This window comes from Saccoglossus kowalevskii, chromosome 1 (genome assembly GCF_978046115.1).
Source record: "Saccoglossus kowalevskii chromosome 1, keSacKowa6.1, whole genome shotgun sequence".
NCBI lineage: Eukaryota > Metazoa > Hemichordata > Enteropneusta > Harrimaniidae > Saccoglossus > Saccoglossus kowalevskii.
The window spans coordinates 5,207,838-5,234,997 of NC_140641.1; the positions used below are offsets into that span (position 1 = coordinate 5,207,838).

General features: G+C 37.7%; 2 protein-coding genes across 2 annotated transcripts in view; one reads left to right on the plus strand and one right to left on the minus strand.

Annotated features, from left to right (window-relative positions):
• LOC102809666 (uncharacterized) overlaps positions 1 to 13,366 on the minus strand; it is a 32,708-nt gene extending 19,342 nt beyond the window's left edge. The window contains exons 1-3 of the mRNA XM_085498437.1: positions 13,065 to 13,366; positions 11,145 to 11,287; positions 9,967 to 10,098 (exon numbers count right to left, since the gene is read on the minus strand). Coding sequence (XP_085354563.1) covers positions 9,967 to 10,098; positions 11,145 to 11,287; positions 13,065 to 13,134 — 345 coding nt within the window. The 5' untranslated portion in view covers positions 13,135 to 13,366. The remainder of the gene's footprint in view (positions 1 to 9,966; positions 10,099 to 11,144; positions 11,288 to 13,064) is intronic.
• Positions 13,367 to 13,825: 459 nt separating this feature from the next.
• The window catches only part of LOC102809554 (4'-phosphopantetheine phosphatase-like), a 57,264-nt gene continuing 43,929 nt past the window's right edge, over positions 13,826 to 27,160 (plus strand). The window contains exons 1-2 of the mRNA XM_085497806.1: positions 13,826 to 13,975; positions 22,986 to 23,286. Of these exons, the coding sequence (XP_085353932.1) occupies positions 13,861 to 13,975; positions 22,986 to 23,286 (416 nt within the window). The 5' untranslated portion in view covers positions 13,826 to 13,860. The remainder of the gene's footprint in view (positions 13,976 to 22,985; positions 23,287 to 27,160) is intronic.

A 27,160-nucleotide genomic window follows, 5' to 3' on the forward strand; every position in this document is an offset into this window, starting at 1 on the left:
AATTCTGAGAAAAGTTAAGTCAGAAAAAAGTTTGGACTGGGAGACGGCGCTTAGCTGGGCTTTGTCAGCAAAGAATAGTTTGTGTAATGTACACGGATATAGTTCATATCAACTTGTTTATGGAAAAAACCCAAATCTACCCTCTACACTAGTTGATGAACCTCCTGCTCTAGAAGGGATGACAACAAGTGAAGTTGTGGCTAAACACATTTCTGGTCTGTACAATGCGAGACGTATATTTACAGAATCTGAATGTTCAGAAAGAATTAGACGAGCACTAAGGAAGCAAGTAAGACCTGCTACAGAATCAGTGAGGATGGGGGACAAAGTCTATTACAAAAGGCCGGGTGCTGCTGAATGGAAAGGACCAGCAGTAGTAATAGGATGTGATGGTGCTGTGATATTTGTACGTCATGCTGGAATGATAGTTAGAGTTCATCAGTGCAGATTAAAAAGAGAAATTTGGTCTGTAGACAGTGGTAAACATGAAGGCATACAAACTGAAAGAAATGCATGTATTCCTGCTGTGACAAAGACTCAAGATATGGAACCAGATGATGATATGGAAACTAGGAATGAAGAACCTGATGAAAATCCTAGTCCTACAATTGCTGACACGACCAATACCTATCTGGCAATTAAGCCTGGCAACACCATAGCATATAAACACAAAGATACAGGTGAGCAACTTACTGCCAAGGTACTGAATCGTGGTGGCAAAGTCACTGGCAAATATTGTAACTGGTATAATCTAGAATACTTAAAACCTACACAGCTAGAAGGTGTCAAACAATCTGTAGATCTAACACAAGCTAATGAACTTCAAGTGATAAATCCTACCAGTAATGATGAGAGCAAGAATGACGAAGATGTGTTGGTTTGTGAGAACTTGTCATTTGAGGAGGCCAAATCAAAAGAATTGAACAACTGGAAATTAAATGCCGTCTATGAGGAAATTCCAGATGATGGTCAAAAGTGCATATCGACCAGATGGGTGTGCACTTTGAAAACTACAGAGCAAGGTGTACAAACCATGAAGGCTAGACTTGTAGCACGCGGATTTGAAGAAATGGAGAGTAATCAGATACTTAAAGATTCCCCCACCTGCGGAAAGGAGTTGTTAAGACTGATTCTGGCGCTGTTAGCACAGAATAAATGGAAGCCATATTCAATGGATATAAAAACAGCATTCCTACAAGGACAAGAAATTGGAAGAGAAGTATATATCCAGCCACCCAAAGAGGCAAATTGTACTAACGTTATATGGCATCTTAAGAAATGTGTGTATGGGTTGGGTGATGCATCTTTACACTGGTACCAGAAAGTAAGGTCGGTGATGAGAAGATTAGGTGCAACAGTGTCAAAGGTAGACCCTGCAGTTTTCTACTGGATGGATAAGTATGGTTGTCTCGTTGGCATATTAGCAAGCCACGTTGATGATTTTATATGGGGCGGTACTAAACAATTTGAATCCTCAATTGTTGATCAAGTGAGAACTGAATTTTCCATAGGTAAAGAAGATAGTTGTGCATTCCAATACATAGGAATCGGGCTAGTTAGTGAAGATTTTGGAATAGCTCTACATCAGACTGATTATGCAGATAACCTAAGACAGATTCATATTGACAAATCCAGAGCTAAGCAAAAGGACCACCCTCTTACAGACAAAGAGATAGATTTAATGAGGTCAAAAATTGGACAGATATTATGGATAGCGCACCAAAGTAGACCAGATGTGTTGTATGATGCATGTAGTTTAGCATCGCGAGTCAAGGACGGGACAGTAAGAGCACTTCTTGATGTTAACAAAGTGATCAGAAAAGTCAAATCAGAATCGGTGCCTCTGAAGTTTCAATATCTGGGAGAGGGTAAACTATCTCTCATTGTATTCAGCGATGCGTCCTTGGGAAACCTCCCAGATGGTGGCAGTCAAGAGGGGTATCTTATTTTCTTACGGGGACAATCAGGAAAGTTCTCACCAATATGTTGGAACTCTCGTAAAATCCGCCGGGTTGTCCGAAGCACATTAGCAGGAGAGACGTTGGCAATGGCTGATGCCATTGATGCAGGCGTATTCATTGCCACTCTGTATGCTGAACTGACTACAGGAATACCTGATCCAGAAACTTTATCACTTACCTGCATAACAGATTGCAAATCTCTATATAAGGCAATTAGGTCTACCAAATTAGTCAGTGAGAAAAGACTAAGAATTGAGATACATTTGTAAGTGGTATAAAAGAATTGGTAGAAAGTAAACAGGTGAAAGAAGTGATCTGGTCAGACACTACTAAACAGTTGGCAGACTGTTTAACTAAGAAAGGAGCATCTCCTCTACAATTGATGAAGACGCTGGAAGAAGGAGTTTTGGACATTTAAGAAACTATAATTTCAACTATGTTCCTGTGTTGTGTTGTGTTACTGTTCAAGTTTCGGGTTAACGATTTTCTATTGAACATTTGAAGACTTTGTGTTATTCAATTTATAAACTGTTACCTCGCCTTATAAAAGAAACAGATAGAGTGGAGTTTGATAACTATGGTTTACCTTTTCCCCCCTGCGAACTTTATCTATGGGACGTCCCTTATTTCCGGAGCTTTCCGAAGACGTTCGGGTCGGACTGGAGTCGTTATGTTAGTGTGTGGCGCCATATTTGTTTTTGGTGAGTTGCGTTATATTTCCGTGTTATTCTCGGTATTAATGACTTATTAATGAACTGCCTCATTGTGTGACTACTGTATTATATGAAAAGTAAAAAAAAACACCCTCTATGAATAGCTATCATGTTGCAAGCTCTGCTTTGTATGCAAATCAACTTAAATAGTTAGTTGGTGTCCAGTGGAGGGAGAAGTCAACAGTACTGTTGCCTCCTGAGAATCTACATCTTCAAACACTGCAATCTGCTGAAACATATTCCTGTGAGTTTTCATTTGTCAAATGAACTGTTTGTCGAATACAGAATACATATATTTTAGTACAATTTTCTTTTCAAAATGTGGATGCATCTTTGATGGTACGGGCAAGGTAAAAATGAAAACGACATGAACGAGGGAAGTGAAATACAGTTGGAAAAGGTGACGCAGCAAAACCAACAAGTGATTAAGTTACGTCGCCGGGTTTCATTTTCTTTGTTGTGAAAAATGCTACACACAAAAAAGGAAATCGACACGAAGGTAAAAATGACAAGGAAAACTTATCCTACCAGCTACAATGTTGGTTACAGTGGCCGCGGTAACAACCCAAGCCAGAAACCTGGACAGGAAAAAGCAGGCCTTCCAGGCAGAGCTGCTAAATTTCATCCCCGTACGGTGCGGAGATAAAAAGAAGTGATTATCGGGCTATGTTGGCGCTGCCACATGGCCTCAGTCACCTGGTTCGTGACGTAAGGAAAAAGAATTTTGGGGTCATCGGGCTTCCCCTGACCTAGATTCTATCTCTCTGTCATTGGCCGAATGGCTTATTAATGCCTACAGTTCAAAATAGTCATTTTGACTGGCCGGAGTCTATGGTGGGTCATTGAACGTAGTGAATTAACAAAACAACTGCATAAATGCCATATATTGAATTTGTGTCTCAAATGTTTACACAAGTAGTCAATACATTTCTAAAGAACATTGAATACATCAAAAAATTATGAACTTTCAGAAGACAAAGTAAACAGTCAATAATGTTCTTTCTCAGAGATATTAGTGTAAGAAAATTAATTGTGATGTTTCAGAAGACAAAGTAAACAGTCAATAATGTTCTTTCTCAGAGATATTAGTGTAAGAAAATTAATTGTGATGTTTCATTTAGCCTACATGTCAGGCTAATTTTTTTATTTTATGCAGAGAATTAAACAGGATGCGATATGTGCTGCTTTAACATATCATATTTTTTCCCATTTATTTTGGCTATCAGTGATTTAATAACAATTCCGAAATAAGAAATGTTTTGATGTGATTGTTTTCACAATTAAAATAATAATTATATTGTTTGCTCAATGTAGATGAAGAAATGAATGACAACAAAATAAGATTTTGACAGATTCACAGCGAATTTCAAATTCAAATAGTACTAATAAAGTTCAAACTTGTCTCAGGTACAAATGCCTGTGTATATGTATGACATAATGTGTTTGTAAAGTTTAAACTTAGGGAGAGGGTTCTCCGAACCCGCCTATTCATATAGTTCATACCCACCATAGACTCTGGTCAGTCAAAATGACTATTTTGAACTGTAGGCATTAATCAGCGATTCTGCCAATGACGGAGAAATAAAATCTAGGTCAGGGGAACCCCCATGACCTCAAGATTTTCCCCTTACGTCACAAATGAGGCAACGCCATATTAACTTCCTAGTCAGTCTGGTTCTTTTTCTCCACACCGAGGACTACGCCAACACTACGGAAAAAGTGGGGTGGTCGGGGGGACCTGGAGTCAATAGTGGGTATGAACTATGTGAAAAGGCGGGTTCTGAGAACGCTCTGCCTAAATTCACTACGTTCAATTACCACCACAGACTCCAGTCAGTCAAAATGACTATTTTGAACTGTAGGCAGAGTCAGACATTGATAGGTGGCAGGTTTCTGATCAAACCGAAAACGATAAAAAGGGTGTCCCAGACCAGGATAATACCCTCTACCTACATTGTGTATGACCACCTAGCTGAGACTAGTGAAGAAACTGTGTTCTACCTTGCCAGTGCTGTCCCCGGAACAAAGCCAAGTGCTGAACGGTGACGGGGTTTGGTATGCCCGAAGACGCTAGACCCAAACTCTGGGTAAGTATCTTTCAAAAGAAGAGACCGAAACAGTTCTGCATGACGGCATAGGTTTGAAAGCGAGACCTGGAAGGTTCCAAGAAGCACTTGCGGGAGAAACTTCTCTGCACAAATCTGCAGCAGAGAGTACTCTATCTCCTACTAGTATGCGCAGGGATCCCTGAGGTCGTCCGGGCTGGGTCAGTAACCAAACCCTGACCCGCTTACGACGGAACCCTCCCTAAAAGAGACCCTCCTCAATGGAATGGGTATCTCGTAGGTAGAAGTGGTAAAGATGTTTGCATTCTCCAGAATCCTGTCCTCTGCACATGCTCGAGGGGGGCACCTGACACAAGAGCAAATGAGTTAGCAATCGCACGGACCTCATGTGCCTGTACTTGGTGTCTCTGTAAACCCTGTGTCGAGGAAGCCTAACGGTTAAAACCTTGAGCCTGGTTGGAGTGATGCACCTGGCCATGGAAGTCGGGGAGGCTGTTCTGTCCTGCTTACCCTGGCCATAACACATAAACCTGTGCTTGCTGCCATGCCTCAACTCCTTAGTACGGCTCTCGTAGAAACTCAGTACTCGAACCGGGCACAGAAGCAACTCCTCCTGATCAGTTGTGGATCGTGTCCTGGGATTTGATTCCTGGCGAGAAACCTGATTAGTGTCTTTATCACGACTTGATTGTTCATAAAGGTGGCACACCTGTCCGAGAAGGACAGCGCCCCTAGTTCAGCCCGACGCCTACCTGAGGCGAGGGCGAGTAGGAAGACTATTTTCCACGTCAAAAGTTTGAGTGGTGCTGATCTGAGAGGCTCAAAGGGAAGTCTGCTTAGAGTGGCCAACACAACCGATAAGTTCAAATTGGTTGGTCCCCTCGTTCTGGGCCTAGGCCTCTGATTCAACAGTAAACAGTCTCCTATTGGTAGGACAACCGGCTAGCCTCGTCCCCAGAGAATCCCAATGGTGGGTGATAAGGCTGACCTATAGTCAACAATCGCCAAAAGGACAAGTTCATTTCGATGGACGAAAAAGTCAGCTGCCTGGCCAACAGAGGGATGGCATGGATCTCCCTTCCACTACACCAATCAGTGTACGCACGTCATTTCGAGGCGTAGGCTGTGTTGGTGGGATGGATCCCTGTTCGCCCTGGCCAGGACATTGGCAGCCCACTCAGAAAGTCTGAGTGAGTCAACTGAGAGCCTCGATGCATGTAAGTGGTACACCGCTGGGCTCAAAGGCAGTGCGCCGTCCGGTTGGGACAGCAAATCCGGAAGTCCGGAAGCACCCGTGGTGTTTCGACTAACATTTCCAACAGTAGTGGAAACCAGACCTTGCTTGGCCCGTTGGACGCCACCTGCACCAAAGTGCCGATGCTCTCCTGTCGAAGTTTCTCCAGTACCTGGTGAATAGCTGGAAATGAGGAAAAGTGTCCCTGGCCCAAGCTCCTGGAGTCGACAGGAGTGTCGTGTACGTCGGGAGCTTGGTGTTCCGGGGTGTGGTGAATAGATCTAACCTTGGACCATCCCACCGCCGAATATACCCATTTAGGTATCCGCCACTCCGCGTTCTGGAGGCGGAGCCGGCACGAGAGGGCGTCTGCTTGACTGTTTCATGCAAAACCCAAAGGGGAGCACCCTGCACTTGACTACTTGGCCCAGCTGGGCGAATCGAGGGAGTCGCTGACTCACTAGGTGTATCAGTATGTGCGGGTAAGTATCGCTCAAATCAAGCGAGGCTAACCAGTAGAAACAGAACACACAGAGAATAATACGGTGCTCGGCGTTTCCAGGAAGCACATACCGTTAAAGTCCTATTATAAACCGCGGTTTATATTACAATGTATCAATTTAAAAATTGGGATCAAAAGCTCAAGTTCAGGGTGCGGTTTCTATTACGTACATATTGCAATCACTAAATGGGCGTGGTCATTTTTTGTCCACAACACATGCACAAAACAAACAATACACCGTACAATCTCTTGAATAGGCGTCGGGGAAGAATGAAAGGCCTTATTTTGGTTCTAAAATAGGGCGTTACGAAATGTTGAAAAATTACAGTCAATCAAAAAAAAATTCTACATGATACAAAAAATACTCAGTATTTTTAATGTAATATGCATTTATTTTTTTTAATTTTCTTGGTAACGAAAAGTATATTCTAAAAGAAGTTTCAAATAAAAACACGAATGCACTGCTTAGTAGCAAATGATCACATAACGGTAGCTCGATCCGGCCATGCTGCTGGTCACAAGTGAATAACTTACTTGTTTTTGAAGTGTTGATATTGGTGATTATTATTTAGTAGTGATTACAATAACGCACGAAAAATATATTCGTTGAATTGTTATAAAATGCAAGTAAAATTCAACTTAGTTTCCCCGTAAGCGAATGATTTCAGTCACATGTAAACAGCCGATACGATATCCGCCATGCTTTTGAATGCTCACGTGACGTATTATTGACCGGATAGGTCAAGTCGCTAATTAACCAATCAAAATGCTGGATGGTGCCCACGTGTCTAAATTACATAGCTCATTTAAATATGTTAATGACAGTTCAGCGACCTCATGGTGAACGCAACACGGAAGAGATTTACCGATAATGTAGTGCGATCTTTTGCCTTTGATTTCCATGGGAAAACGGCATGATTTTTTTTTTTAAATCAAGAAATTATTTGTTTTCGAAAGATAAATTATTCTTCAATGCTCAGTTTAACACTTTTACGGTGATAAAAGCTAATTGTCTAAAACTTACGAAACACAGACGTATTCAGAAAGAGTATTGACAGAGGTCGCCGCCAGAACAAAAGCAGTTTCATTGCCTGTCTGACATCTTATCACCGCTGAACAATAAATAGGTGTGAATATTTTTAGGCATGTTGTCGAAACAAAGAATAGGATTAGGAACAATGCCGTTTTGGAACAGCTGGTTGAAACAATGAAGTCAGTCACGGTCTTGTTGAATTGGGGGTGCGGTTAGTAATAGGTACTTTTCAAGTTTTCAATTTTTGTTAAAAACTCTTTAACCCCGAAGCCGGAATTGGGGGTGCGGTTACTATTACGTATGCGGTTTATATTAGGACTTTAACGGTACTGACTTAAGTCTGCTTAAGTCCAGAACGGGGCGCAGCCACCTGTAGTCTTTGGAACCACCAATACTTGTGAGTAGAAGCCCGGACTTAACACTGGGTACCCTATCCTGTGTATAGCGCCCTTTGTAAGCACACTATCTACCTCCTGTCGGATTGCTCCCGCTTTGGGGGGGGGGTCCCCCTGGTAGTGCCCCGAACGGGGGGTGGGGTGCCGGGGGGTGGAGATTGCAGCGGGATCTTGTAACTGTGTATCGCCATCTGGAGAGTCCAGGGATTGGTCACGCGCTGCCTATAAACTGGAATACACAGGCGCAATCAGTGCGACAGATGTGTGGGTTCGGCGGTTCCACATCAGTTGAGGGTCGAAAATATTCCATGAACGCGGCCACCTCCTTTGCCCGTCCCATCGAACCTAAAAATTCGTGGTACCAGGGTCGGGGGAGGAACCGAAGGATCCGATCGGGCGCGAGATTTGACTCCAGACTCTGCTGGCTCCGGTCTCAAACACCGCTCGATCGGGTAGCGCTTGGTCCAGCAGAAAGGGTTAAGCATAAAATTGCCTTACCCTAGGCTTAGGCCTCTATCCCACAGGGGACCAAGGTCCACCCATCAACACTGTCTCTGCGTTCCCCCCTATGTCCAGCACTCGGCCAGACCAGGAGAGTCCTGCAGTTGGTATTGCTTTGGATCCCGTCGTCTGGATCCCGGAAGAGACAGTGCTATCGAGAGTGACTGTTTCAGGATTGGGGGGGTTGAACATCGGGTCACAAGAATCGATGTTCCCCCCTCACCCCGTGGCGTGGCTCACAAAGTCATTACGAAGAACAGACTCTGAGGGGCCGCCCGCGGTTGCACCCACGGTGATGGCCGGGCAGGTCCCCTCTGGAAGTGTCTGCGGGTCCTCGAGGAGGAGTGACCCGTAGCGGGGGCAGGACTCAGGAAAACAAAATTAATCCCTTGTCCCTGGGTCCAACAGAATATGCAAATATAGCCTGCTGGTGTGCTTCTTCCAGCTTGCCAAAACAAGAGGCAACTGCAGTGGAGGCAACCTGCTCCCTCTACATTTGTACTGTACATGCGACTGCTACAAGCTAGAGCAACGCTGTCAGTCTCAGTAATTTGCACGCGGCCTGGGAAAGCATCCCAGGCCTCGGAACCCCAGTTGAAACAAAACAAAAAAAACACTAGGCAAAACCCCGAGCCCCGCACACAGTCGAACTACAAATAGCATTGCTATGTGGATTGCAAGCTGGTAATTCCCAGTGGCAACTACCGTATGATCGCCTCGATCTTTGGTGACCAAAAAAAAACAAAGGTGAAGAGCGTGTTACCCTTCTTGCTATCCATTTCTAACAACACATTGGTAAAAAATGACATGCATGAGACGGACGAATTACAGTTAAAAGGCTGACACAAAGGGATCAACAAATCGTGGCCAAATGCGTAACCAGAGTTTTTTTCTTTCTTGTAAGCATTGCACACATTGCACACAAAGACGACACAGGGGTAAAAAAATAAGAAAGACTTATCCTACTAGCCACAGCACCGGCTGCCACGTAGGTGACAGCTAGTCAGACCAAAAACTCGGACAGGACAAAATCGGATGACTGATCGCACCGTTTTTATCGCACCTAACTCAGTGCGGAGAGAAACAAGACTGACTTGGAAGTTAATATGGCGTCGCCTCATTACCTCGGTCACTTGGTTCATGACGTAAGGGGAAAATCTTGAGGTCATGAGGCTTCCCCTGACTTAGATTTCTCTCTCCGTCATTGGCTGAATCGCAGTTTAATGCCTACAGCTCAAAATACATGTAGTCATTTTGACTGACCGGAGTCTATGGTGGGTAATTGAACGTAGTGAATACTTGTCTCAGATACAAATGTGGATACATACAGATGTAACATCAGAGTTCTCCCAGACCATTATAGAGTAGGGGATCCCAACTGTTTAATTTTGGATAAAAAGTAGAACCAATTTATCATAACAATGAACACAATATTAGTCATTACCCACTCCCACCCCCGGTGATATGCTATATTGTTATGCAAATTGGCCAATATTGTATGCAATTTTTCTGGGGAGAACACTGCATAGAGGTACTAATAAAACTTTAAGTTAAAACTGACCTTGACTTTCAAGATTTGGGGATGAGTAGAGTTCAGCTTGACATGAAGCTCAAATCCATTCCAATCCGTGACCTTCAATGCTTCATCTTCATGGGTAAATGTGTGTTCAAAATGAACATTAACTGCAGCTACCTTGAAAACAAACAGATGCTAAGATAAGCAATTACTCATAAGATCCTAGTTTTGGCTTTTTTTAATTTTTTTTTTAATTTAATTTAATTTTATTTATTTTTTGGATCTATTATTTATTTGTTTATAGTTTTTTAAAGTTTTTGTAATTGCGAATGCCAAACAAGTATCTGACCCAATGCCTATATAAATCCCGTTCAAATCTTGTATAAGCTACAGCCAATCACAGCGTACTCATTGGAGAAAATAATTAACAAACAATTCCCATTTACAAGGAAAAAGATCGAGTCTAAATGTGCGGTTGACTGCCGATCGCGCAGCCCTGTCCAGAAGGAATTATTTTTTGAGGGGATGGTGGAGGTGGCTGCTACGATTGACACAAAATACAACTACAAATTTAAAATTTCTTCGGCATAAAGAATTTATTTGATTGCAACTATTGCGTACTTGATTTGAGTAACATTTAAATTGATTTTTGACAAAAAACAATCACATTTTCACATATTAAGATTGCAAATATTTGCAATGAATGTGATATATTTGAAAAAACAAATTCTAATAAAAAAGAAAATTATCGTAGCTAAGCCAAACTATTTGATTATTAGTGTTGAGCATTAAATTGCATGTGCAAATGAACATTAAAAGTAACACAAAATGTTAGGAAATGCTTGGAAAGGTATTAAGTTACTACATACTTGTAACTGTATAATTCTTCTTGTATGTACTTTGCACAAATATTCTGTATTTTGTCTGTTTTGTACATGTACATATTGAGTCAAAGGCATTTACTTATAAGATATACACGCTGGATTCACGTCTCTGATCAGATTTCAACTTTTGTTCAGAACAGTATTTTACAATCAACTACAATTACTGATGATCAACACTATGTACATGTAACTTTGGTTCATAGTTTAATGGTATGTACTTTAGCTTTTGGATGGAATATAGTTTCCACCTCAAGGAAATCCCAACTACACCTTATACACATCTAGAAAATATAATAGCTATATGTACATGTATATTGTGGAGAAAAATATAATACTTACATCAACTTGAAATGTTGCAGCAAATGGCTGATCACACATGTGCAATGTAGCTGTTGTTTGGACAGTTGTGTTCTGTACATATGATGTACAAATACAATGATATTCTGTTGACGTACATTGACAATCGCTTTTAATACAAGAACCTAAAATAGAACAAAAATTATAATATCAAATAAATAAATTATGTAAATGATATCCTGCATCCAAATATATATTGGCAGAAAAAGATTTTATCAATTCATAACATTTTGCACATTCTATGTTCCATGAAACTAGATTTCCATGTGGTGATTAGATTTATGCAATGTGTTTTTTCATTACTACATGTATGCCAGGAATGAATAAAAGAATAAAAGGTTATTAATCACCAGCAAGAAAGAGCACCCATAATGCAATGCGGCAAGCACCCACAAGGCTCGGCACGACTGCATCATTTACTAAATTTACTTTCGTCTACAGTCAAGAGGTATTTGATTATTTCTATGTGTAAATGTCAGTCAGACTGACATTTACACATAGAAATAATGTAATAGATGTGCACTAAAAAGAAGCTGAGATAATTGCTAATTTGCATAACAATTCACTCAGTAAGAAGTTTGCTAATGCTCATAATTAAAATGGCTGTAACAGTTCCAAATTTAAATGTACTATCGTTTTGTTAAAAGTTAAATATAGTGCATAATATGGAGATCCCGTCATTTCTTTTTTTCACCATGTTTCTTTTTTATTATTTATGTACAGCCTTGCTAAATCTTGCTAAGCATTCAAAAGAGAGAATGTTTGCACCTGTTATCTATATTTTAAAATCGTTTTTTGAGTATGTTCCACTATTCACAATTCTACAAAATTTTAACAGTCTATAGCCAAGACTGTTGGGATAATAAAAAGCAAAAAAAAAAAAATTCACTCCCAAGTGCCAACGAACCTGCATCTCTACCTAAAGAAAACATTCTTAATCTCAGCAGATTTTAAATTCACTGGTTAAATCAATACATTTCATTTTAAACATTACATGTAAATATTCACTAGGTTTTAATTTAGTGTATTTAGATATCAAATAAAATAAAACATAACCACAGTCCCTCCCTGTGACATAACCCAGCAAATAATCAAGCCCTATATACAGTATACACAATATTTGCTGGACAATGTATTGAATGGGGGGGGGGGCAAGGGGGGTAGCTGGTACAGTTTTACGGGAAATAAAAAGGGCTTTTTACAATTTACAAGAAAAAAAAAGAATTTTTTACAGTTTACGGTGAAAATTGAATTTTGCAGTGAATTGTGTCATCTAGTCGTTTTACAGTTTCCCTGGATTATTCTTTACGACTTTTTTTATTTGGATGTAAATTCTTGTACGTACTGAGAAAAATGACACAACAAATAACCCTTGCCCCCCCCCTTGAATGCAAGTAAACCACTGACTCAACGGGTGACAATCCCAATAATTTGATCTGTACATACCGTAAATGGTGTGTAGTGATGGAAAAATGCGTAAAATATTAATAGTGACAAAATGTAATACATCAGAAATGTACAGAAAATATAGTTATCGTAATCCGTCATATCGTGAGCAGCTATTTTGATCCACCTGGACATCCCAGTATCCGAGTTACCTTGGGCATGCGCATTCGCATTTTTCTGAGTTGGAATGCTTATGCGAGAGCGAGATTGTAACGGGATCTTGGTATCATGTCACCGTAGTTGCAAACCCCAAGTAATGTACCTCTGATAGTACTAATCAAATTATTAGGAATTCAGCCCTCAAAGTGACTGTCACTGACTGTGGTGTAAAATATTGATACTAGTTCAGTGGAATATGTGGGGAATAAAAAAGGGAGTGTAAAATATTTGCAGTATTATGAATACCAATCAGTACGAAATTTACTCTCGTTTAAAGTTAGTAAAATGATAAAATACCTGGGTAATATATGGAAATAACAAAAAAACACCATGCAAGCCAATAACACTGCTGTGAACGAGGATACATTGTCTGTGTGTAACTCTGGTGTAACTTGAACTGCCGCCAGTGTTACCGAAGAATATATAACTACTCTACATATCACGGGGAATATTAGATACACGCCGGGTTTCAGTGGTTCATCGCTGTCCTACGTGTACTGCAGTATCATCTACATATGTGAAAACAACACTACACCAGAGAAGATTCCCTTTGTTGATCAATTCACCACTTTTACTATGTTGGCGGACTTTCTCTTTCATGACTGTAAAACCCCCCAAGCCACTAATAATTATTCACAACAGTATATGTGTTATTTAATTCCCAGCAGAGAAAACTATATAAAAATCAGTACTGTAAACAGTTTTTTGTCTTTTCAAGTTAGACTGAAATGTATGATTTGCGGAAATGTTAAATGTGAAATTGCTCAACTGGTTTAGAGTTTAGGAATAAAATGCAAGCAGATAAGGAGTTGTGGCACCTCGATATGACGTCACACTCATCAGTTTGGGAAAGTCCTTTTTTGTTTGTTTACATTAGTGAACCAGGTCAGACAATTATTTTTTAGCAGGTTTTATAGAATGATTGTCAATGACGTGACGTGAACATGTTAAATGCATTAGTAGTCATTGACTGTTAATTCTGTGAATAATGTGCGTTTACTATTTGTGTCTAGGATGAATAGTTGTTGGATTAGTAGACTCAGATTCGTAAAAGGTCACGCCAGTCACAGTCTCAAATCTTTTGAAACGCTGCATGATTATGGCCGACTCTCCCGAATCGCATTCCAGTTATGCTCGAAGTATTGAACTCCTACCAGATCAAGTATTTAGAAATCTTAAAAATGCAAAACGTTTTGCAGTCGACATTGGTAAGTACATACACAACAAGTGTGGGGGAGTGAACTGGATGTATTTGCAATTCACATATGCCTGACAACATTCTTGTATTCACATGTTTTTCGTTATAAAGTCTTCATGCATTTTTTTCCTCTTCGCTCCCAATTTTCTTCACAGAAACGTGAGCCCCACCGCCACTTTGAAAATGTGGGCCCTCTTACAAACAGCAAAGCAACAAATTTAGCATGCTTGCTTGAGCTTGGTAGGCTTCCACTTGCCATCTCAAGTATAAGGCAAATGCTGAAATATTGGATGCGATTAAACGACATGGATCATAATACATTAGTTCATGAAGCTTACCAGCTGGGCATCCAGCTTGATGATGCAGGCGTACAAAATTGGGTAACAGGAATAAAAACCATCCTGAACTTTCTAGACCTTGGTGACGCATGGACACAATGTAAACATAACAGCAATTACAGTCTACTTCATCCAATTTTAGATAGACTCATTAAACGTTTTAAAACAGTCGCTGAAAACAGCATGTATGATGACAATAAATCTAAAAATCATAAAAACAAGCTTAGAACCTACAGATTACTGAAAAAGGATTACACCTATGAAAAATATCTAACAGTAGTTAAAAATCCCAACCATCGGTCAGCCCTAACAAAACTATGTATAAGTGCCCATACCTTACAGATAGAAATGGGGCGGTACAAAAATATTGACATTGACCATAGAAAATGCAAAGTCTGTGATCTTGATGAAGTAGAAGACGAGAAACACTTTCTGCTAAAATGCAAACTACACCAAGAGGAGAGGATTAAACTGTTCACTGAACATAACTTATCCTCAGCTGGTGTAGCTTAGGAAGAAATCATGATAAAAATTCTCACCTCTACCGACAACAAAGAAATCACTGACTATGCAAAATACATTTTTAACTGCTTTAACCGCAGAGATATTACACTGAAAAAACCACCAGCTGCCCCAAAATAATCACTCAATTTTACATTTCTTGTATTTTTTTACTTTTGTTCTGTTTTACTTATTGATCTAATTTTCTAATTGTTTACTTTAGTTTGTTACTTTTTTAGCTAGCTGTTGTTTATTTAAACAACATTCTTTATTGTATTATTTTCAAGATCCCAATAAGGATACAAAATCAATAAAGTTATTTACTTACTTACATAACGCCCCTTCAACTGACATGTGTTACGGTAGAGGCCTCCTGATAAATAAAAAATATCCAGAATTTATTCATTTTCCAATAATTGTACTTCTGGGCAATATAAAGATATGGAGTTAAAATAAAGTTGGGATCACCAGCTTAATTTTCGAAAAAATTATTGTTCAATTTTAGTGGATATTGGCCATTTTGACAGTATTATAACGCTTTTACCATAGGTTTCTATGGCAGATATTATTCTATATCTCAAATTGTAGGCTGGTGACACAGGCTGAAAAAAATTACATATTGTGAATGATGGGGTACTTTTTGTTGTCCTCAATTATTTTTTTTTATCCATGTTTTAAAAAGTGCTAAAAAATGCAATTTTCCTTTAACATTGTGCTCTATGGAATTGTTCTAAAAATAGCGATTTTTGGAAAATATTAGAACAAGTTTTTCTGAATATGTCACTGTAACACACAAAAGAATTCTAATTTATGGTGCCATAGGACATTAGCTTAACAATTTACATAATAAACCAATGAACATTGTCATGCGATTTATGACCAACTTTTTCAAAAATTATGAGTTGGCATCTACATGTACCTTAAGATAGAATGTTACTCAGAAGTAAAAATATTGTTATTTTCTTATTTTTACATGTTTTATATTTCATGTCACATTCAAGAAAATTGGGATGAGTTCCTCCTGGCCCCCTCACCCCTAAACAAAACCCTAACACACCAGCCTCCAGTGTAATTGCATATGCCCCTTTACTCAAGCAGATGACATACCGGTAGTAACATTAGATTTATCATATAACGTGACTTTCTACATTCTGAATTTGAGTGCACAAAAATGTGTTACTGTGAAGTGATCTTGTTATCAATCATCGTAGTCAAAATTATTCAGTGATAACTCATAATTATTGCTGACAAAAATTGGCGAAAAATCTTGTTTGTTAGGACAATTAACTCTGACCATTCTAAGCTTGATTAGAGTATTTACCTACAGACGTTGGGTTTTGATGTTAGTACAATTATTGAAAGATCAAATATGGCTACCCAGTTTCAAATAATCCCACCTGGAAAGTTTTCATTCAAAGGGAACATAGGAAAGAATGGATCAAGAGATTTGAACATTGGTGAGAAACCGCAATCTGTACGAATAAATACACTGATTTACTGTATGGGTGACCGTGAAGAGGAATTTTTCAATTGTTTTGAATTTCCACCTGCCCCTGTACCTCAAGAAAAAGAAGAAGAAGCAGTTGATTGGCCAGAATAGACTGTGGTGAAAGCAACATTCAATGATTACTTTTTAGTCAGAAGAAACATAATTTATGAACGATCTAAATTTAATAAAAGGAAACAAAGAGAAGGTGAGACAGTAGACGAATATATTACTGGTTTATACCTTTTAGCAGGACATTGCAATTATGGTAACCTGAAAGAGGAATTGATCAGAGATTGTATTGTAGTTGGAATACGTGATAAGAAACTCCAGAGAAAACTACAACTGTGATTTAACCCCAGAAAAAGCCAAGACTACAGTAAGATTGAGTGAACAAGTTGAGAAAGAACATGAACAAAAGAAGATGATGAGCCAAAAGAAAATGAGGCAGATATTGATGAAGTGTTATACAAAAATCAGATCGAAGTACAAGCCGTCAAAGAACTAAAATAACAAGTATTTTAGATGTGGAAATAGACCAGCTAATAATAATGTGTTCAGCATGTTACAAATGGAACTGATCATCCAAGCAGTACATCTAGTGACTCTAATTCAGAGCCTGAGGACTTGGCTAATATAAGTTACGCATTTTATGGTAATGTTACTGCTAATGGACAATCTGATTCTATTTGGAACATAGAATTAGATGTTAATAAGTGCAAGGTTAATTTGCTATAGAGACAGGTACAGATGTTACTATTTTACCTGAGAGTATGTACTCAACTTTAGTCCTTGGTGTTAAACTTAACAGACCTGATAGATTGTTATTTGATTCCCAGTATTAGATTCCTGGGTATGGTAATCCAACTTGGCTAATTTTCACCAAAATTATCAGACCTTACCCATCCCATTAAAAAACTACTACAAACACATTTTAATGAAATTAAATTGGTATGTGCAAATAGGCTGTGTCTTGCTCTGTATGATCCTAAATTAAAGTTGCCAGTGATGCTTCAAAAATTGGTTTAGATGCTTGTTTGTTTCAAAAGCAAACAAGTGGGGAGTGGAAATAAGTACTAGTATTTTGTGCATCAAGATCTGTTTCCAAAACTGAGCAAAATTATGCCATCATTGAAAAGGAAGCACTTGGGCATGTGATACATTAACAAATTTTCTAATTGGTCTCAAATTCATAATTCAAATTGACCACAAACCTCTTTTATCCCTTTTTGGACAAAAGGAATTGAATGAGCTCTTGCTTAAAATACAGCGATTCTGAATTAGACTGATGAGATACTATTTTGATATTCAAATTGACCACAAACCTCTTTTATCCCCTTTTGGACAAAAGGAATTGAATGAGCTCTTGCTTAAAATACAGCGATTCTGAATTAGACTGATGAGATACTATTTTGATATATTTCATGTACCTTGCATAGATCTCATTATACCAGATCTTTTGTCCAGAACTCCTTATGCCATTAGACCAGATAAAGAAAGTAAAAAAGATGAATGCCACGTATCTCCTCGTTGTGGATCATTACTCAAGGTTCGTGGAAGTTGCCAAATTAAAAGTTCACTTCCAAAAGTAACAGTAGTGATGTAATAGTTCATTTAAATCAATGTTTGCTTCATGGGATACCTGATGAGTTCAGATCGGATAAAAGGCCTCAGTTTACAAGCTGGGAATGGGAAACATTTGCTAAGAAATACAGGTTTAGGGTTGTGACCAGTAGTCCGCTATATAGCCAAATGGAGAAATTGAATGGGTGTCAGGACTGTTAAGTACCTCATTAAAAAATTAGTAGATTCAAACTTGGCATTAATGGCATATCGGACAACGCCATTAGCTATGCCCCACAGTGTGATTTGTAGAAATAATAAATCACTGCTGCCTTGTAGGAACATACAGGAGTATGAAAGGCTAAGGGAGTAAACCCTATAAGAAAATCCGGAGGGAGAGCCCCTAAAGCAGTGGTCAAATAGGTTTCTTAACCAATTTGATCACTGGCAGCTCCTGTAACTCAGCTGATTCTCAAACGTATTGACCCTGTCTTTCCTTTGTCTCTTATCATCTGTGTCGAGCGGGGGAAACGTGTTCTATGGGCTAGGCACCTTCTCCATATCCAAAGCCCAGGCAAGCAGCAACTACATGCTGCTTTGACAGTCTATTAAGACGAAAAGAGCCATATAAAACAAACTTTCATATATTTGGTATAACCTTTTTGACTCCCGTGTGCGAAGCACAAAAAGGGAGTCTTTGCAGTTAGTGTGTCTGTCTGTGTGTGTGTGTGTCTGTCTGTCTGTCTGTCTGTGTGTGTGTCTGTTCCATCGATATCTCAAGAACCAATGTTCGCATTTCAATGAAACTTGGTATATAGCTTGTCTGGGGCAATGCGCAGATTTGATTAGTTTTTGGTTGACATCCATGCATATTAATGAGCTCATCTGCATAATAATGTGTGAATTTTAAGCTATTTCAGTTATATCTCAAGAAGCATTAAAACGATTTTCATGTAACTTGGTAAGAATGTTACTAATGATTGGCTGCTGCAATTCATTGTTGTATTTTACATTTTAATTAAAATTTAGCATTTTTTATGTATTTTTTGACTCCCATGTGCGAAGCACATAATGGGAGTCTTTGCAGTTTGTGTGTCTGTGTGTGTGTATGTGTGTATGTGTGTATGTGTGTCCGACTGTTCCACTGCTATCTCAAGAACCATACATCGGTTTTTGATGAAACTTGGTGCATAGATGCTCTGGGCCAATGCGCAGATTTGATTAGGTTTTGGTAAAAATCCATGCTCGTTAATTACCTAATTTGCATGATAATTAGCTGATTTTTAGCTGTTCTATGACTGTTCCACTGATATCTAAAGAACCACTCATTGGATTTTGATGAAACTTGGTACATAGATGCTCTGAACATATGCACAGATTTGATTAGTTTTTGGTAAAAATCCGTGCATATTAATTACCTAATTTGCATGATAATTAGCTGATTTTTAGCTGTTCCATGATTGTTCCACTGATATCTAAACAATCACTCATTGGATTTTGATGAAACTTTGTACATACATGCTCTGAACTAATGCTAGGTTTTGATTAGTTTTTGGTAATAATCCGTGGATACGAATTACCTAATTTGCATAATGATTAGTCAATTTTCGGTTTTTCCACTGATATCTCAAGTACTAATCATCACATTTCAATGAAACTTGGTACATAGATGTCATATGACACTGCACAGACCTGATAGTTTTTATGGTAATATCAGTACATATTAATTACCTAATTTGCATAATTAATTAATTTTCAGCATTTGATATTAAAGTACTAATCATCACATTTCAATGAAACTTGGTACATAGATGTCATTTGACACTGCACAGACCTGATAGTTTTTATGGTAATATCAGTACATATTAATTACCTAATTTGCATAATTAGTTAATTTTCAGCTTTTCCACGGGTATCTCAAGTACTAATCATCGCATTTCAATGAAACTTGGTACATAGATCCTTTAGGACTATGCAGAGACCTGATTAGTTTTAGGGCAAATAATTGTGCATATTAATTAACTAATTTGCATAATTAATTTTCAGCTTTTCTACTGATATCTAAAGTACTAATCATCACATTTCAATGAATCTAGAATTATGCAGACCCAATTAGTTTCCGGTAAATATTTGTGCATATTAATCACCTAATTTGCATAATTAACCAACTTTCACACTGATATCTCAGGTACTAAACATCACATATCAATGAATGTACATGGATGCTGTAGGACAATAGACAGACCTGGATAATTGTGGGTTAAAATCTGTACATATTAATTACCTAATTTGCATAATTAACCAATTTTAAGCTTTCACACTGATATCTAAAGTACTAATTATTCCATTTCAATGAAACTTAGTACAAAGATGCTCTAGGACAATGTACAAACCTAATTATTTTGGGGTAAAAATCTGTTCATATTAATTCCCTAATAAGCATAATAATTCATAATTTTTTGGTTCTAATCACATTTCAATTAAACTTGGAAACATAGATTTTCTGTTACATTGCGCAGACCTCATTAGTTTTACACTAAAATCTGTTCATATTAATTTTCTGATTTGCATAATTAGTTTTCAGCTAAGTAATTTCGAATTATATTTAATGTGTCTCCAATACTCTCAGCACATGGGAGTTCTTTCTATGCTTTCTTTGATTTATTATTTTTTTTACATTTTTTTCTGCCCAATTGCATGAATACAACTAATAGGAATCGGTGAGTGGACTAATTTGCATAATGATGGGCATGCGTATTCTATTTTTTATGACCAGCAATTTATGATGGTGTCAGCCATTTTGTTATTTCCAGTGTGTTGTACAAAAACGAAGCAAGCGCTCGGGAGAGGAAATGTATCAGTTTACATTATGAAAAGGTCTAAGAAATTACATGTATGATTTTTTATTATCGTATATGTAAATAAATAAATAAGTAATTGAACAAATGTATAACCTCAATGACTGTGAAACGAATTACTGTGCAAGCTAGTTTACATTCACGTGTGGTGCACAATTACATTCAAGCCACGGAACATTGAACCCTGTGTGAGCCCAGTCAAGAAAATAATGAATGTGAGATTCATCATCGCCAAAACCATGGCAGTGTTGAAGATATGAAAATGGTTGGTAGGTTCGATTTCATGGTAAAATGTTGTGTAAATTCGTTGTACTTGTGAATCCTGATTTATCACCGTATTATTGAACGCGAGAACAAATATGGTGACCTCCAGCATCAATGTAGTTGTATCAAGCCGCTGCCGTAAGGAGATATTTCCTTTGTATCGCTTACCAACATTGTATTGTACTTCTTTCCTTTATTTTCCTTTACACATTTGGAAACTTGCATGGTGCACTTTCACCCCCACCTTCCCCAAATTACGAAGCTATCAAGTCGATTAGTAGGTATAGGATGTCTATGTGTATTGATGACTACTACGTTGTTTAAGGGCTTCTCGTACGTAAAATGGGGCACATTCCCAGTAAAAATATCTATTTACACAGAGCTGACAAAATTCGCCTACATGTGTAAATATATGTTGGGATTTGGAGAAAAAAACTCGTAAAACATACCGAATTTACCGTGACAGGAGTGATCAATTTTGGTGCCGATTGTTGATGGGCTGATCAGCATGTCGGATTATTTCTGAGAACGTTCTTCGTGTGGGAAATCACAAAATCATTAGCACTAAGTAAGCTGGTTTACCTTATTTTTGTGTTAAAGTACCCTGTACAAATGACATGAATCGACATGCGATGATTACCAAAACAATTTGACAATCGGTGTCTCATTTGTTCACCGCCAACACGGTGATTTGTTATGACGGTGACTTGTTATGAGGGGTATTTTTTCCCGGCCCTTTTCGTCGGAAATTACGAATTCATTGGCTCTAATATATCCTAGTTTACTTTAGTTGTTTCATCCGATTATTCTGTACATTGATTTTACCAAAGACACTTTGATTTTACCTAGCAAAGGAAACAATCGGTGTCTGGCTTTGTTATATTTACACTATTGCAACACCTTATGTGGGCCCCCAGCGTAGGCCTCGTGTTTCACTATTTTTTTCATTGAATATTACACGGCACGATATCCCTCAAATCGGAAGGCACATTTATTGCTCGAGTTACTGTTCCTATTAAGTTAAGCCATGGAGCAAAAAAGAAAATATGGTTAAGCTGAATACCATGCTTCATGTGGAATGTATAGACCGTGATGTCGGCATTAACTACTGGATGCACAGTGGAAACCACTGGGGCAACGCCACGCTGACCGGCGTCTCCTGCCTTGCAAAAAAAAACATGCGGGACGGGCTGCAGGGTTTTAAGCCGTCGTAGATGTTTTCGAAACGAAAATTAGCGAATAGGTTTTGTTTCGAGCCACTTAAAATGTCCTGTGTGTATTTTTGGTTGGTACTCATGGCGTGCGACGGGAATCGTGAGCTACAGAACTGCAGCTAGACGTGCCCCAGATAGTGTCAATTTATAGGCAGTAACAAATGAGACGCGTTGGGGATTACTTTGAATTTTATGTACCGAGAAGTACGTCTGCCGTAAATTATTAATATTTGTTATGGTACTGAGCTGTACGATGGTTGTAATTTTACCATGTCGATTTTCGGGATATACGAACCAATCGAAAAGATTGTGATGCCTTCCTTATTAATATACGTAACTGAAAATAAATAAATATAATATTTATTGACACACATATTGATATTAAGATAGTGGTTTGAATTTTAGATATTTAGATTGTGATTGTTTGTCAGAAATTTACATAGTTGTTCTTGCTACTTTACGTTTTCCGTGTTTTTAAATGCCCTATAAGTTTATTTTGGGCATTTATTTGTTTACTGTTTTCGTTGCATTTCATTTTCCCCAATGTTTTATGAATTATTTCCGTTTTCTTTTTAATGTTTCAATTTTGTGTAGACTTTTTATGCATATTTTTAAGTAGGCTTATTGTAGGTATACGATGTCTATGTGTGTAGATGACTACTGGTGGCTCCTTATTTAATAGATTATTCATAATTTGTTTATCATTTTCAAATATTCCCGAATATTACATCATGATCCCTATTCCCTCAGCACACGGGAGTTCTTTCTAAGCTTTCTTTGATTTGTTTTGTTTTAGGTGGGTCACTTGCAAAATTAGCATATTATACAACTGTACAGAGAAGGAAAGCACATTTTTCTGGAGTTGAAAAAGACCAACGAGCCAATGATTCTCCATTATATGAGGTTACAGAAGAAGAAGAAACCAGGGAACGACTTCATTTTGTCAAATTTGAAACACAATACATTGAGCATTGTTTGGACTTTGTACAAAAGAACCTCATAGAGGGGAGTGATCAAACTAGAGGCAAAGTAATCAAAGCCACAGGAGGTGGTTCATATAAGTATAAGGATTTACTGTGCAGCAAACTTGGATTAGAGTAAGTGACTATTTTAATGGTTCTTAATAATCTTTAAAAAATATCACTGTGTAAATGTCCACTGCATTAAATGACACATTGTGAATGTCCACTACACTAAAATGTCACATTGTGAATGTCTACTGCACTAAAATGTCACATTGTGAATGTCTATTGTACTAAAATGTCACATTGTGAATGTCTACTGCATTAAATGTCGCATTGTGAATGTCCACTCTACTAAAATGTCACATTGTGAATGTCTACTGCATTAAAATGTCACATTGTGAATGTCTACTGTACTAAAATGTCACATTGTGAATGTCTACTGTACTAAAATGTCACATTGTGAATGTCCACTACACTAAAATGTCACATTGTGAATGTCTACTGCATTAAATGTCGCATTGTGAATGTCCACTCTACTAAAATGTCACATTGTGAATGTCTACTGCATTAAAATGTCACATTGTGAATGTCTACTGTACTAAAATGTCACATTGTGAATGTCTACTGTACTAAAATGTCACATTGTGAATGTCTACTGCACTAAAATGTCACATTGTGAATGTCTCCTGCACTAAAATGTCACATTGTGAATGTCTACTGCACTAAAATGTCGCAATGTAAATGTCCACTCTACTAAAATGTTACTCTGTGAATGTCTATTGTACTAAAATGTCACATTGTGAATGTCTACTGTACTAAAATGTCGCAATGTAAATGTCCACTCTACTAAAATGTTACTCTGTGAATGTCTCCTGCACTAAAATGTCACATTGTGAATGTCTATTGTACTAAAATGTCACATTGTGAATGTCTATTGTACTAAAATGTCACATTGTGAATGTCTACTGTACTAAAATGTCTCCTGCACTAAAATGTCACATTGTGAATGTCTACTGCACTAAAATGTCGCAATGTAAATGTCCACTCTACTAAAATGTCACTTTCTGAATGTCTATTGTACTAAAATGTCACATTGTGAATGTCTACTGTACTAAAATGTCGCAATGTAAATGTCCACTCTACTAAAATGTTACTCTGTGAATGTCTCCTGCACTAAAATGTCACATTGTGAATGTCTATTGTACTAAAATGTCACATTGTGAATGTCTACTGTACTAAAATGTCTCCTGCACTAAAATGTCACATTGTGAATGTCCACTGCATTAAATGACACATTGTGAATGTCCACTACACTAAAATGTCACATTGTGAATGTCTACTGCACTAAAATGTCACATTGTGAATGTCTATTGTACTAAAATGTCACATTGTGAATGTCTACTGCATTAAATGTCACATTGTGAATGTCCACTCTACTAAAATGTCACATTGTGAATGTCTCCTGCACTAAAATGTCACATTGTGAATGTCTACTGCACTAAAATGTTGCAATGTAAATGTCCACTCTACTAAAATGTCACTTTCTGAATGTCTATTGTACTAAAATGTCACTCTGTGAATGTCTACTGTACTAAAATGTCGCAATGTAAATGTCCACTCTACTAAAATGTTACTCTGTGAATGTCCACTGCATTAAATGTTACATTGTGAATGTCTACTGCACTAAAATGTCACTTTCTGAATGTCTATTGAACTAAAATGTCACTCTGTGAATGTCTACTGTACTAAAATGTCGCAATGTAAATGTCCACTCTACTAAAATGTTACTCTGTGAATGTCCACTGCATTAAATGTTACATTGTGAATGTCTACTGCACTAAAATGTCACTTTCTGAATGTCTATTGTACTAAAATGTCGCATTGTGAATGTCCACTCTACTAAAATGTCACATTGTGAATGTCTACTGCATTAAAATGTCACATTGTGAATGTCTACTGTACTAAAATGTCACATTGTGAATGTCTACTGTACTAAAATGTCACATTGTGAATGTCCACTACACTAAAATGTCACATTGTGAATGTCTACTGCATTAAATGTCGCATTGTGAATGTCCACTCTACTAAAATGTCACATTGTGAATGTCTACTGCATTAAAATATCACATTGTGAATGTCTACTGTACTAAAATGTCACATTGTGAATGTCTACTGTACTAAAATGTCACATTGTGAATGTCTACTGCACTAAAATGTCACATTGTGAATGTCTCCTGCACTAAAATGTCACATTGTGAATGTCTACTGCACTAAAATGTCGCAATGTAAATGTCCACTCTACTAAAATGTTACTCTGTGAATGTCTATTGTACTAAAATGTCACATTGTGAATGTCTACTGTACTAAAATGTCGCAATGTAAATGTCCACTCTACTAAAATGTTACTCTGTGAATGTCTCCTGCACTAAAATGTCACATTGTGAATGTCTATTGTACTAAAATGTAACATTGTGAATGTCTATTGTACTAAAATGTCACATTGTGAATGTCTACTGTACTAAAATGTCTCCTGCACTAAAATGTCACATTGTGAATATCTACTGCACTAAAATGTCGCAATGTAAATGTCCACTCTACTAAAATGTCACTTTCTGAATGTCTATTGTACTAAAATGTCACTCTGTGAATGTCTACTGTACTAAAATGTCGCAATGTAAATGTCCACTCTACTAAAATGTTACTCTGTGAATGTCCACTGCATTAAATGTTACATTGTGAATGTCTACTGCACTAAAATGTCACTTTCTGAATGTCTATTGTACTAAAATGTCACTCTGTGAATGTCTACTGTACTAAAATGTCGCAATGTAAATGTCCACTCTACTAAAATGTTACTCTGTGAATGTCCACTGCATTAAATGTTACATTGTGAATGTCTACTGCACTAAAATGTCACTTTCTGAATGTCTATTGTACTAAAATGTCGCATTGTGAATGTCCACTCTACTAAAATGTCACATTGTGAATGTCTACTGCATTAAAATGTCACATTGTGAATGTCTACTGTACTAAAATGTCACATTGTGAATGTCTACTGTACTAAAATGTCCATTGTGAATGTCCACTACACTAAAATGTCACATTGTGAATGTCTACTGCATTAAATGTCGCATTGTGAATGTCCACTCTACTAAAATGTCACATTGTGAATGTCTACTGCATTAAAATATCACATTGTGAATGTCTACTGTACTAAAATGTCACATTGTGAATGTCTACTGTACTAAAATGTCACATTGTGAATGTCTACTGTACTAAAATGTCACATTGTGAATGTCTCCTGCACTAAAATGTCACATTGTGAATGTCTACTGCACTAAAATGTCGCAATGTAAATGTCCACTCTACTAAAATATTACTCTGTGAATGTCTATTGTACTAAAATGTCACATTGTGAATGTCTACTGTACTAAAATGTCGCAATGTAAATGTCCACTCTACTAAAATGTTACTCTGTGAATGTCTCCTGCACTAAAATGTCACATTGTGAATGTCTATTGTACTAAAATGTCACATTGTGAATGTCTATTGTACTAAAATGTCACATTGTGAATGTCTACTGTACTAAAATGTCTCCTGCACTAAAATGTCACATTGTGAATGTCTACTGCACTAAAATGTCGCAATGTAAATGTCCACTCTACTAAAATGTCACTTTCTGAATGTCTATTGTACTAAAATGTCACTCTGTGAATGTCTACTGTACTAAAATGTCGCAATGTAAATGTCCACTCTACTAAAATGTTACTCTGTGAATGTCCACTGCATTAAATGTTACATTGTGAATGTCTACTGCACTAAAATGTCACTTTCTGAATGTCTATTGTACTAAAATGTCACTCTGTGAATGTCTACTGTACTAAAATGTCGCAATGTAAATGTCCACTCTACTAAAATGTTACTCTGTGAATGTCCACTGCATTAAATGTTACATTGTGAATGTCTACTGCACTAAAATGTCACTTTCTGAATGTCTATTGTACTA